Source organism: Anolis carolinensis, chromosome 2 (genome assembly GCF_035594765.1).
Source record: "Anolis carolinensis isolate JA03-04 chromosome 2, rAnoCar3.1.pri, whole genome shotgun sequence".
In the NCBI taxonomy this organism is placed as follows: domain Eukaryota; kingdom Metazoa; phylum Chordata; class Lepidosauria; order Squamata; family Dactyloidae; genus Anolis; species Anolis carolinensis.
In genome coordinates, this window is record NC_085842.1 from 58,405,144 (window position 1) to 58,419,907 (window position 14,764).

A 14,764-nucleotide genomic window follows, 5' to 3' on the forward strand; every position below is an offset into this window, starting at 1 on the left:
TTTACGTCATGTCTGGACAGTTTAGAAAGGACACTGTGACAGGTTTATTCAATTCCTTTGAAAGGACACCAAAGTACACAAAATGGATTAAGGTTTATTAGGTTTGCATTATTTTGGAAGTCAAATTTATAAATATTTTCCTCATACATGTGAAAGCAAACTGTAGGTTAAAGGTTACTTTGCATTCTTGGCTCCTCCTCCATGTATAAAGGCAGCCTTCTCTCATAAGATCAAACTGTCTACTACATATTTGATAGCTTCTTCCTTCTTGCTGAAAGAGTAATGCTACAAAAAGGTTTCTATATGAGAAAACTGTAGAAAGTAGACAAATAATTCTGAAAGAGAACTTTTAAGCCACAAAAACCTAACTTTCTCTCCTTCTCGTGGAAGGCAGGAGTCAATTCTAAGCTCAACAAAGCTCTCCAGTAAAATGATCGAGGAATTTGCCAGTATTCTAAAAGAAGAATTATACAGCAAAAAACCAACATATTGGATATCTCATCATGTACAGTTTGCTTTGAATTTTACAAAGTGTCAATTAAAGTGAAATGCTAAAGTATATAGTTGGAATAAAAGCAACTATAGAATGTTCTTGGAGAGTTTTATTTTTCTGTGTCCCAGATTGAGGAAATCTGGTTTAATAAAAAAAGATAGTAAAAATCATGTCGACTTCTTTGCATTGAAATTCTTGATTGCTGTTCATTCAATCTGTCACTGTTCATTCTGCTGCCCTTCCGTAATGGCAGATACTGCTCCTTGGCCCTTGTTAACATCACTGATACAAGCCCACTGTCCATCTACTGATTCTTTCCATAAAGTTACCTAAAAATAATCAAAATTAGCATGTTAAACTCTGCAGGGATTATTTCAGTTGAGAAGGTCAGCAATATTAATTTTGTCCTCATTTCAACTCCTTGACAATATTTCTGAAAACCACAATTACCTGCCATTTTATACTGGAAAAAGACAGTATTTTTATTATGGATCTAAAGGATACTTCAGAAAACTTCCATTCAGGGTAGCTGCAGAGAATCACAATAAGTAACATTTGCCCAATTCCAATTTTACAAAGCTAATTAACAAGCTTAATAAAGGGTATGTTTAAAAAGGGAATCTATTAAGTGGCAGATCCAGTAGTACAAAAGTATTCTGCCAAATAATAATATTTGGACTCTTGTATTCCATTCAATCCTAACTCAAGAAATTAGGCAAAGTTGCTTTCCTCTGAGAGAAATAAAAAGTAAAGACAATGAGAGGATTCTAAGATAAATACTTGGGGACAATTTTTAGTTAGAAAAAAGAGGAATATTAAATGCTGTAGAGGTTTATTAAAACTATGAAAAGATAGGGAGAATGAGTAAAGATTTATTTCTATGTCTCACTATACCAAAACTGAAAAATAGAATAAGCCTATTCAGACTCACTTATAATATAATAAACCAAATTTTACTGAAGGTCAAGAACAAATCTTGTGCCTGAGTCCCATTTCCTTCCCCTTCTCTGCGAGGCTGAGTTAAACAAATAATTGGCTACACCATCTATTGAACTGGTTTGGTTTGGTTTCTAAGTACAAATCAGATCCTGAACTTGACTTGATCCAAAACTTTGACCTCACAAGGCTAAGAATCGAAGCACAAATGCTGCCTGGCTTTAGAAGATAAAGGCACTGTTTAAACTGCTTCGGCACTCACTTTGTTGTCTCCTCCAGAAACTGCAAGAATATTAGCAGTGATAGACCAGCTAACATGCCAGACTACATCGTTGAACTTATGTAACAATTTTGGTGACCATGAGTTTCCTGAGGCATCGTCACACATCCAGATAAACACTCTGCCATCCTAGGAAAAAGCAAACAGAACTTTAAGGAAATGGAAAACTTACTTTCAGCACTATGTGTAGCAATGCAAAATAGCATATTTTTGCTTTTAAGACATCAAAAACGTGAAATCTATTCACACCAGCCTTTAAACAAGGCAATTCCTTCCTGCCTTGTTGTTTTTATTGTTAACTGCCTTCAAGTGGATTTTGACTTATGGTGACCTTATGAGAAGGAGACCTCCAAGCCATAGTAACAGCAATTCACCCTTAGCAGGCGCAGGATTGTAGCTTCCTCAACTGATTCTGTCCATTTGGAATGAGGTCTTCCTCTGACTCTGCCTTACCAAACATGATTATAGTCTTTTCTAGCTATTCACGTATTTGAATAGAGGCCTGATTTGTTCTAGGACCCACTTGTTTGTCTGCTTTGCAGCACACAGTATCCCTATAATTCTTCTACAGCATCACACCTCAAATTAGTTGATTTTGCATGACCTCATTTGCCGAATGGCAACCATTCTATTCATACTTATTCTGTCCTAACAGCAACCTGTTATGGCATGTGTACTATTCAGGTTTTTAACAGATAAGGGTAGATCTAAAAGTAAATAGGTTTTGACTGAACTGCTTTAGATTCCAGTTGATGGATTATATGTCTGAATATCCATCCCTTCCTGTAGCTCTCCACTGTACTCTTGTTACACTGCTCTGACAATCTTTTTTAAAATCTAGGTATTATTTTTTGAGCAATAGAAGTATTATACTATATAACATGATTTTTGTTCCTGGGTTATAAATGTCATTTCCTAATTGGTTATATCATAAAAACATGGAATAGTGTTTATTAAACTGCATGAAGTTTGTTTTTGCAGGACATCTTGCAGTACATTTTCTATAGTTTTTCAATTAATCTCAGACAATTAGTATCTCAACCAATTCAATGTAGTTTGTGGCAGTCACAAAAACGAAGTTTCTGGAGTATAACAACTACAGTAGACTCTCGCTTATCCAACATAAACAGGCCAGCGGAATGTTAGATAAGTGAAAATGTTGGATAATAAGGAGGGATTAGGGAAAAGCCTATTAAATGTCAAATTGCGTTATGATTTTACAAATTAAGCACCAAAACATTATGTTTTGCAACAATCTTGCCACTTGTTTGGGAGTGTGGCTGCATTTGTGTTGTTGTTGGGCATGTTGGCCTGCTGAGCGTTGCTTCCTAGAGAAACAGCTGTGGATCTGGGCGGGAGGCAGACTGCGTTGGATAATACAGAAAGTTGGATGAGCGAAGGTTGGATAAGTGAGACTCTACTGTACCTTCAAAGTAAGTACCGCACAATAAAACAGGAAATAACACTTTTAAACCAGGAACAGATTTTTTTTCAAATTTTGTTACATAGCGTTATTATACAATTTATAAAGACAATACTTTTACCCTATATTACTTACATCACTATATGCATCAATTTATATTAGTTTTCCCCTTCTGCTCTACTGAAAAACAGTATTCTGGTTCACTATCTGATGTCCCGTCCCTCGAGGTTTTATTCTGATCCCTTTCTCACCCAGAGTTTTAATTTTTAATCTAGTTTTTAAATGTAGTGTTCATGCGGCCCACTCTTGTTATATTGCTGTTTTGATCTTATGTTGTACTGTTTATTTTATGTAATGTATTATTTAATTGTATTATGTTATGGTTTATTGTATTGTCTTGGGCATGGCCCCATGTAAGCCGCCCCGAGTCCCCATTGGGGAGATGGTGGTGGGGTATAAATAAAGTTTTATTATTATTATTATTATTATTATTATTATTATTATTATTATTAATTGAAATAATAATAATAAAAAACTAATTTTAATCTTTTATTATTACTACTCTGACAATCTTAATAAAAGGCATCTTAAAACTTTAAACAAACTAAAGAAATGATAGGCTAGGGAAGTCCACATTAAAACCATTTTCCTCAGCGTAGTTATTTTTTCATGGCAGGATGTTTTTTAACCAGAATATGAAAACTTTCACTTACAGTCTATAACTTTTAGCATGTCTAAATTGGCTTGTTGTCAATGTAGAGCTACCAAAACTAGCAGAGTATACATATATGGAAGCCAAAGATGTAAAATCTATTTTATTTATTTATTTGCCCCGTTTCTACCCTGCCTTTCTCACCCCGAAGGGGACTCAAGGCGGCTTACAAATGGCACAATTCGATGCCCCAAGCCACATACAAAATTAAAGTTTAAAATATTAAATATTTAAAATTTAAAATATAAAAATGAAGACATTGCAACAGTTAAAAATCATGCCATCCAAAAAATTGTAGTCTTAAGCCATTCCGAGATCATTATACAAATTGGACATCCATTATTGCATTGCACAGTTATCCAAAAGCTTGAACCCAGAGTCAGGTCTTCACTTTCCTTCTGAAGGCCAAAAGGGAGGGGGCTGACCGTAAGCTGGGCCAGAACCATTTAGGGCTTTATAGGATAAAGCCAGCACCTTGAATTGTGCTCGGTAGCACACTGGCAGCCAATGGAGCTGGCGTAACAGGGGGGTTGTATGCTCCCTGCCACCCGTTGGACCAATTGAAACTTCCGAACAGTCTTCAAAGGCAGCCCCACGTAGAGCGCATTGCAGTAATCTATTCGGGATGTAACCAGAGCGTGGACCACTGTGGACAAGTCAGACTTCCCAAGGTACAGGCGCAACTGGTGCACAAGTTTTAATTGTGCAAAAGCTCCCCTGACCACCGCCGAGACTTGGGGTTCCAGGCTCAGCGATGAATCCAGGAGAACCCCCAAGCTGCGAACCTGTGTCTTCAGGGGGAGTGTAACCCTGTCTAACACAGGCTGTATCCCTATGCCCTGTCCAGCCTTCGACTGACCAGGAGTACCTCTGTCTTGTCTGGATGCAATTTCAATTTGTTCACCCTCATCCAGTCCGACACAGATGCCAAGCACCTGTTCAGGATCTGAACAGCCCCCTTAGTAATATTAATAATATTGTATTAATATTATACATAGTTATTCCACGGAACCCTACTTGACTATCTCAATATGGCATGAAGATGTCCCTGGACTCATGAAGCCATATCAGCAAAATGAAAATTGTCCCTATCAGTGGCATAACTCTCCTGGGGGAATCGCAAGAGTCTAGCAGAAATACTTTAGCAAAATACTTCGTTTCATTTTTTTATCTTTAGAGATTTGATTTGTACCTGTGAGCAGCTGGCAATAGTGCTTGTTGGCAAACCTATGGAGGGAGCCCAGGCCACATCTCTGACCCAATCACTGTGAGCTTCTAGTTTCTGCTCTTCTTTCCACTGACCATCTTCTTCTCTGGATGGATTGTGAAAAAGAGATGCGTTGCAACAGTATCCCTGACACTGACTTTATTTCAAGAAAGGGAATTGTCTTCTTTTAAAAGGAAAAGGAGGGGGAGAGTTGGGACAGCAAACCAGCCATTACAAAGAACAGCCTGATTTTATGACAAAGATTCTCAACCTTGTTTACAATTACACATAGCAGGACTACTTTGAATGAATTCATTTCCATTTTGAACAGCAGTTAGCCACACCTTATTTAAAGCTACTTGGGGATATTGTAGTTGTTTTTGTAGACATCTAAAGAACAATGCTTTGAAATGTCAAGGGGTGGAGAGTAGAAAGCAGAACTTGCTGCAAATGCAAAACTTCCTTGTAGGAGGCTTGCACAATAGTCACCACCTTTTAGTGGTCAAATTACTCCCAGGATGTGAGAGCAAGCCTGAGAAGAGGGTAAAGCAAAGGACAAACTTCCTTTCTTTTATGGGAAATGAAAAGAAAAATTCTCATGACACAAGGCAGTGCAGTGCCATAGACAGAGCATAGGATGGGACCTGAGGGGAACAGATCACAAAACTCAGAATGACTTCAGGAGAAAAGGCATGATAACCACCCTGAGCTCAATGAAGCAAAAGTGGGAGATAAAGATAACTAATAAAAAATGAGTAATGACTTACTTCCAAATCTTGATGAGATTATCACAGCCACCCGAAGCAAAACGCTTAATGTAGTTTGGTTTTTGGCTTGATGGCTGGTCTATGAGGCTTCCTGGCACAACAGCAGGGGCCCAGCTAACAGCATTGCAGCCAATCTAGGAAAGATGGAAAATGTATGCTGCTGCTTATTATTTACAGACAAAGGAACACCCAGATTTCATTCTTGAACATCTACTAGCTAAATGCAGTAAAAGTTTAAGAATACTAAGCATTCCCTCTCTCACATGATGTTCCAAATAGCAGCATGCCAAATACAATAGTATAATCAATGTCTTGTTTCTAGCAAATGTCACGCCTTCTGTATCCAAAACAAAGCCATCCATACAGATACAAAAATATATGTGGGGAAAATCACATTTAGTGGAAATTCCTTACAGCAGTGCAACGACGATTGATTTTGTTCAGTGTCTATGGACTGTTGGGATCGAGGAGAAGAGAAGCGAGTATCTTGAACAGAAGCAATCCACTGTCATTATATTAAGATACTTATTTTGTGTTGCATAAGGTTGGAAAAGTCTTAAACCCTCAGATATTTATCTTGATCTTTAAAACTTTGAGGTAAGCAGCTTGGATTATTTTGTGTCACTCACAGTTAGTTTAAAAGAAAGAAGTGAGAAATTGTACTGCTGTTTCTCTGGCTGTAACTGCAAACCTGGGGCTAAGCAGGGCAACATCTATGTGAGTAATGCATATATACTCTGACCTGTGCTATTTAGCAGGAGTAAATAAGTACATTGTTCAAAATCCCCAGTTATTTTTATGAAAGTATGAAATGAAACTACCTTACAGTTTTAGACCTTCTAGACTATTACTGTTTACTCTTACTGACCGCAATTTTCCACGGTATCAGGCAGGTTTATTCCACTTTTCGCCTTATTCACAGAAACCAATCACAGAATGATTACACGCACTTGAGCACTTTGACGTGAACCTTCCAATCTTTAAACATACTGGATATTTAAACACCATACTATGACATCAAGGTTGTTTTCTCTCATCCCCTCCCTCCCCTCCCCCCAGTGTTTTGCATGTAGGCAGAAAGAAAACGGGTTCAACTTGTCAGTTTACAATCAATTTGTCAAAGATCAACAAGAGTTTCTCATTCTCAGCTATTTTACAATTCAACAACATTGTTTTTCTCTCACCTTCAATTCCAAATAAAAATGAAGAAAACCAGGAGGTCATTTGTATGGAAGACACAAGTCATAAACTTGTTCCAAGACTTAAGACTTAGAACAAGAGGCATCTCATTTGTTAGTTCTCTGCATGCAAACTCTTTTTCCTACACATTTTGCACCTGATGCCCATTGATGGGTCTTGAGTTTCTTGTATAATGGGGAGGGGCCTTCTGGAAACAGATCCCATGTTTGCTTTACAGCTTTATCTCCAACAAAGCCAGCATCATGTTTCTATAATGCCCAAACATCCATCCAGAGCTTCCAACAAGCAAGGGATCTCCATCTTATGCATCCAGCAATGGGCACTGCCAGTTGTCACTGGTATTACAAAATGAAAATGTACTCACTGTGTGTGCATTGCTGATTTTTTTAATCTCCCACTGTCCATCGCCAGTGTAGCTCAGCAGAGAGATGGCTCCATCTGAACTGCCACATGCGAGGATCAGCCCAAAGTCTTGTGGGGCCCAGCACACAGAGTTCACTGAAAAAACACAAAAAATATGGTCAGATTATTGTACAGATACAGCAAAAATTAAGGTAAAATAATCTACTCTCTGCCCTTACAGATATAAGAGATGCAACAAACAGCAGTAGATAAAACTATTCATGTGGGAAGTCATTTGCATTATGCCAATGGGTTTTAATTTCCCAATTCCAACTGCTTAGCATTAGGAATTTTAAATGGTACCAGTGCAGATTGCTTTAGCACACATTACAGTATAGCAACTGTTGACTGCAGTGCTATTTTGATATTTTAACATTAACAGTGAATTATGTAATAATGCCTATCACACCCACAAATACTGGTGGTTGGCAGCATAATTAGCAACTAAGAAAACATCAGGAGCTATGAACTTGAAGTGTTAGCACAGTTTTAGTAAAGAGATGCAGAAACTAAGATTTATTATGTGAATAATAGTTTGAGACCACATTACTGGGTTTTGGATTATTTTGTTCCACCATATGCTCTACACAAAAATGCCTCACAACTTCCATCTTTGTTATGCAGTTCAATTACAAAAATTCAGCTGAAATACTTAGTTCAGTATAATTTTGAAAAATGCAATATTTTGAAAAAGTCAATGCATTATATTGAACAAAATCTATAATCAATATATGGAAATTACAATTAAACTTTAGAGAGATATTAAGCTGCTCTGCCCAACTAGCTGGCACTGGGACAATCCACACCTGATGAATCATGTCCTGTGTATTCGTATGTCTTTTCCCATGTACCATTCTCCTCTTTCCAGATAATAACTTTCCGGTCGTAGGAACAGGAAGCCAGGATGTTTCCATACATGGGATGAGCCCAAGCAACCTGCCACACGGGGCCTTCGTGCCTATCAAATAAATAGAAGCAACAGAAAAGATAGGTTATATGTTAGCAACATTTTCCTTCCTTATTAAACATGAAGAGCATTATGGAAAATTCACCATCATGAAAATGTCACATGATTAATACAGAGCACTAAAGTATCAACAGTAAGTTTATTCATGTAGTCTATTTACCTATGACAATTTCATAATGCTTTCTTTTATTTTGATATTTTAATAAACCGTGACAGAAAGATTTGTATAACAGTCTCTTGAACAGAGCAATGAAGACAATTATTTTGAGTTGTCAATCCCTTGATCAAAGAGTTCACAGCATGTGCCAATAGAATATGGTTTCTAAATAAAACCATTGGCAAAGCAAAATCTAAACAAAGAGGACTGATGGTGGTGGGAGGGAGCAACTCTGAGAAACTCTTAAGTGCCCCCCTAAATATCAGATATTTAATGAAGGATGGTTTTCATTATGCCTTATGTCCACTCTCTGATGGTCTTGCAGCTAAACTGTTCCCTCTCACCCTTTTCTTTGCCCCAACTATCACCCCAATAGGCTGTATTTAAAAATTGCTCTTTCCTGCTCTGTAAATTGGGGGGGGGGGGGGTTATAAATTAAGACAGAGCAATTTAAACTGTATTTCAGTCATCCAGAATATGTATTTTCAATAAATAGCTTTACAAAAAGAAACTGCCAAGTAAAGATTACAGTAACTCACCCTCTTAAGTCAGCTATGAGAATTTGCCCTCCGTTCCGCACATCAAATATTTTAACTGATCTGTCTGAAGAGCAGGTTGCCAACCGAGTGCCATAATAATCCATCTGAGCATCATGCTGGGAAGCAATACAAAAGTTTTAATGATCATCTGCCAACTTGGCTTTCATTAAAACTGATTTTTTTAAAACCTCAAACAAGCCAAAATGATAAAAGGATGAAAAAAGTGATCACACAGCATTTTGTTGGGGAAAAACCCACAACTACCCCAAAAACAGAGGCAAAACATCACTAGAGCCTCAAATGGAAAAAAAAAACTGCTTCATCTTCTATTTTGAAAAGGCAAAAGTTTCCAGGCCCCTTTTTTGTTGACATTAAGTATTTTAGTGTTATCTGGAAGGTCATGTTAGTTCTTTTTTGAAATAATAATAAAAAAATAAAACTATACATCACAATATTAGATCCTATTTGGATATATTTTGGTGCAATATGGCAAAGCTGTAATCTATAACAGGATGTGGCTCAAATAGTTAACAAGGAAGAGGACTATACAAGATTGACAAATTACTTCCTACTTTATGAAGAAAAAAATATTTTAACTACTCTAGACAAGAATTACTTTCACAACTTTCCACACTGGAAGTACTTACCAGAAAGCCCCAACAGACACAAATGAGAATTATAAAAGAGCTAAATTCAATTTATTTCAAGGCATATTAGTTGTATTTTTTCTGATGTTATTCACCCATACCTTTTGCTGCAGCTACCAGAAAATGTAAGTTTGAATCCAATTTAGGCCAAACTAGAGTAGACCCACTGAATTAATTAAATTATATATATGTTGACTCACCATGCAAAAACGGATTCTGTGGTTCTAATTTAGCTGGGACCAGCATATGGACTGAAACCTAATACACAACAAGGATCTTAACAGTCTGTATACCAATATAGTCCAGATTTAGTACATGAAAGATTCACTAAGTAGGACATTTCTAAAACATGTATATTTAGAATACAGTATAAATGCATTAAAGTGTAAGGAGAAACTACACACAACCTTAAAATGATCCCACAGACTCACTGTTGCTTCCTTTCTCATTTTACCATTGAAAAGAGTACCCAGCAAAGAGTAGTTTTCTTTCAACCTAATTACAATAAAATTCCTCACACTTTTTTATGCGGAACAAGGGATAATTTCAAAAATAGCAAATACTTACTATCATATCCTCATGGGAAGTGTCTACTGTGTTAATTACAGACACCTAATAAAAAAATACATAGTTAGAAATGATAAGACATGAACAGATTTTTACCCTAGATTTCAAAATCAAATATCAAAATATGTATAATCTCTTGCTTCAAGCTTTGACTGTAATAATTAGTGCATACAGATAAAGGAGATTTAGATGTCCTTGCTCCCCTTCTGTACTTCAACTGGTGTCCTCAGCCGACATATGAATCTGCAGTACTGTATTTATTTATTTATCGTGTCAGAAGCAAATTGAGAATACAGTTATAATGTACAGTAGTCTCTCACTTATCCAAGCTAAACGGGCTGGGAGAAGCTTGGATAAGTGATTATCTTGGATAATAAGGAGGGATTAAGGAAAAGCCTATTAAACATCAAATTAAGGTTATGATTTTACAAATTAAGCACCAAAACATCATGTTATATAACAAATTTGACAGAAAAAGTAGTTCAATACGCAGTAATGTTATGTTGTAATTACTGTATTTACGAATTTAGCACCAAAATATCACAATATATTGAAAACACTGACTACAAAAATGGCTTGGATAATCCAGGGGCTTGGATAAGTGAAGCTTGGATAAGTGAGACTCTAGTGTATATAAAAAACACAACATTAAAAATTTGGCATTATGCTAAATTTCCTTTGTCCAGAAGCTGGCCACTTCAAGTGCCTCTGGTGTTGCTCTAAGAAGGCCCTCCATTGTACGTAATGTCAGCTCTCTTTTCTACCACCTTTTATTCAATACAATACTTATAGTATCACATTGAAATTAGTCTCCATCTTCTGAAGTCTTTAATTGAGGTTGGATATGGCTCTTTCAGGAGTGCTTGAGTTATATGGTCAGGCATGGGGTTGTTTCTTGTGTTCCTTTCTTACTTGATAGCGCTGCTTACTCTGTTTCAGCACCTGCAGTCTCATCTAACTCTATACAGGCAGTCCCCAGGTTATGGAAAAGATTATGTGGGTTTGTTCTTAAGTTGAATGTGTATGTAAGTCAGAACAGAGACATTTTTAAGTGTAACTTCAGCCATATATAGAGGGGGGGAGGGGGGAGAGAATTTCCCTTTCTAGCGGTCAATTTCTCTCACTTCTTGTTGCCTCACCTCCATTTTTAACTGTGGAGAAGTTTGTGTGAAAAAAATGAATGATCAAGCCAATATGGCACCTAACAGCATCATCCACTGACTAGATCCATTTCACTCCCAATAAACTGAACTGTCAAGCCAACACGGAATCAAACAACAACAATGGGATGAGGCCCAGTGGAGAAGTTTGTGTGAAAAAATGAATGATCAAGCCAATATGGCACTGAACAGCATCATTTACTATACTGGGCATGGGCAAACTTCGGCCCTCCAGGTGGACTTCAACTCCCGGCTGATAGGCTGTTAGGAATGGTGAGAGGTAAAGTCCAAAACACCTGGAAGGCTGAAGTTTGGCCATGCCTGCACTATACCCATTTCTCTCCCAATAAACTAAACTGTCAAGCCAATACAGAACCAAACAACAACAACCACCTCACCATACTAGAAGGTTTTCCGATCCAAAGTTTAGCCTTTTCACACTAATCCAGTTTGCCTGCTAAAGCAAACACAAGCAACCCTTGGAGAAGAGCCTCCAGCAATGTATACCTCTGGGGAGGGGATTCACCTTTGAACACTAGTAGCACGGAACAAAGTACAGAACCGCCTTTCAGCCTCCAAATTAGAGAAGGGCAAGACATTAAATCAGGCCTGGGCAAACTTCGGCCCTCCTTGGGTTTTGGACTCCAACTGCCACCATTCCTAACAGCTTGCCGGCTGTTAGGAATGGTGAGAGTTGAAGTCCAAAACCCCTGGAGGGCCGAAGTTTGCCCAGGCCTGATTGACAAAGCCTTCCGCCTTCTCCGCTGGGCCTCCTCCCTCCCCTTCCCTGGATTTCCCAACCCCGGACAGCTCCTCACCATGGCGACGGCGGAGGGGCCTTCGGAAGGACCGAACCCGGCTGCACACACGGCTCTCCCGGCTCCCCTCAGACGTGGCAAAGCGCCGCCGGGGCGTGGGTCCAACGCGGAAGCGCGTCCGGACGGAAACATCGTCTCCCTGCAAGCGGCACAAAGGTTCCGCCTGCAGCTTGGTTCCTCCTCCTCCTCCTGCTTGCAGGAGGTGGAGATTCCAGGCCCCGACTTCACCCACACTGTAGGATGAATGCAGCTCGACACCGCTTAACATGCCTCGTCTCAATGCTGTGGAATCCCCGGAAGTGTAGTTTTCCCCAAGGCCTTTAGCCTTCTCTGTCAAAGAAGGTACAGTAGAGTCTCACTTATCCAACATTCACTTATCCAACGTTCTGGATTATCCAACACATTTTTGTAGTCAATGTTTTCAATACATATTTTGGTGCTAAATTCGTAAATACAGTAATTACTACGTAGCATTACTGCGTATTGAACTACTTTTCTGTCAAATTTGTTGTATTACATGATGTTTTGGTGCTTAATTTATAAAATCATAACCTAATTTGATGTTTAATAGGCTTCTCCTCAATCTCTCCTTGTTATCAAACGTATTCACTTATCCAACGTTCTGCCAGCCTGTTTATGTTGGATAAGTGAGACTCTACTGTAGTACCAAACTACAACTTCAGTGAATCCCCAGTATTACAATAGTAGTAGTAGTAGTAATAATAATAATAATAATGTGTTGTTGAATGCTTTCATAGCCGGAATCACTGGGTTGCTGTGATTTTTCCCGGGCTGTCTGGCCATGTTGCAGAAGCATTCTCTCCTGATGTTTTGCCCACATCTATGGCAGGCATCCACCGAAGTTGTGAGGTCTGTTGGAAACTAGGCAAGGAAGGGAGGTTGCCTAAAGTACACAGATAAGCTATCAGACTACACAGAGAAACCATTGAAATCCACAAGCATGTAGACAATTTCGAAAGAAAGGAGGAAACCATGAAAATGAACAAAATCTGGCTACCAGTAGTAAAAATCTCTAAAATCAGGACAGTAAATAAAGAACAACACTCAGAAAACAGAGGAATTCCAGACATGAATCAATCAGGGCCAGCTAACCTAGCAAAGAATTCCCCACCAGGCAGGAAACAGACAGGCCTTGAAGCTGCAAGACTTTTCAGTGCTAATCAAGGTGATTAATTCACACTTGCCTCCAACGGACAAGAGTTCTTTCTCCCACCCTGGCCTTTCCACAGATATTCAATGAGATATTCAATGAAAAACTATAGCAAAATATTCTATAGTGCCATATGTCCTGCAAAAACAAAGTTTTTGCAGTTTGGTAAACCTTTTCCATGTTTTTATGACAGAACCAATTAGGAAATAACATTTATATGCTAGGAACAAAAATCATGTTATATAGTGTTATTATTATTATTATTGACAATACACTGTAGCATTTTTTAAAATTGTGCCAGATGCAACTTGAGAACATACTGCAAGTCGCTTCCGGTGTGAGAGAATTGGCCATCTACAGAGATGTTACTCTGGATTGGTTACCATCCTGCTGGGAGGCTTCTCTCATGTCCCCACAAACTAGAGCTGACAGACGGGACCTCGCCAAGTCTCGCGGATTCAAATCAGCAACTTTCAGATAAGTAACCCAACCTTTAGGTCAACAGTCCAGCCGGCACAAGGGTTTTAACCCACTGTGTCACCACAGGTCCTGCTACTATACAATAATGCAGCTTGAGACAGCTTTGACTGCCATGGCTCAATGCTATGGAATCCTACGAGTTGTAGTTTGTTGAGGCACTAACACTCCTTGGGGAATTCCAAAGACCTTATAGGTTAGGTAAAGATTTTCCCCTGACATTACTCTGGAGATTGGTGCTCATCTCCATTTCTAAGCCGAATGAGACAGCCAAACAGAGTATTTAGCACCAAGGACTGCCCTTAAAATTAGATGTTCCTCAGAGTTTGGAACCAATCTGGAGGAATGAGGGAAAATGCAGTCCAATACCCTTTTGAAGGACACATGATTGTGCTGTATTAGTAAAGGTAAAGGTTTTCCCCTGACATTAAGTCTAGTCGTGTCCGACTCTGGGGGTCGGTGCTCATCTCCATTTCTAAGTCGAAGAGCTGACATTGTCCGTAGTCACCTCCAAGGTCATGTGGCTGGCATGACTGCATGGAACACCGTTGCCTTCCCACCAGAGCGGTACCTATTGATCTACTCACATTTAAATGTTTTCAAACTGCTAGGTTGGCAAAAGCTAGAGCTGACAGCGGGAGCTCACTCCGCACCCTGGTTTCAAACCAATAACCTTTCAGTCAGCAAGTTCAGCAACTCAGCGGTTTAACCCACCGTGCCACCAGGGGCTCTATTATTATTATTATTATTATTATTATTATTATTATTATTATTTTATGACACAGCAAACAAGATAGATATGCTGGATTTCGTTTGACAAAATCACAAGTCGAACACTTCC

General features: G+C 38.6%; 1 protein-coding gene across 2 annotated transcripts; it reads right to left on the bottom strand.

Moving 5' to 3' along the window:
* Nucleotides 1-74: 74 nt before the first annotated feature.
* sec13 (SEC13 homolog, nuclear pore and COPII coat complex component) lies at nucleotides 75-12,532 on the bottom strand. Of its 2 annotated transcripts, none has more exons than XM_003224882.3 (9): nucleotides 12,276-12,532; nucleotides 10,298-10,342; nucleotides 9,084-9,199; nucleotides 8,227-8,378; nucleotides 7,383-7,516; nucleotides 5,819-5,952; nucleotides 5,037-5,157; nucleotides 1,692-1,838; nucleotides 75-822 (listed from the first exon to the last, which is right to left on the bottom strand). In XM_003224882.3, the coding sequence occupies exons 1-9, from the start codon at nucleotides 12,405-12,407 to the stop codon at nucleotides 712-714; spliced, it is 1,092 nt and encodes a 363-aa protein (XP_003224930.3). In that variant the 5' UTR covers nucleotides 12,408-12,532; the 3' UTR covers nucleotides 75-711. The 2 variants fall into 2 exon arrangements, with proteins under 2 accessions (XP_003224930.3, XP_062825842.1); XM_062969772.1 differs by lacking the exon at nucleotides 12,276-12,532 and adding an exon at nucleotides 11,856-11,874.
* Between the last annotated feature and the right edge of the window lie 2,232 nt (nucleotides 12,533-14,764).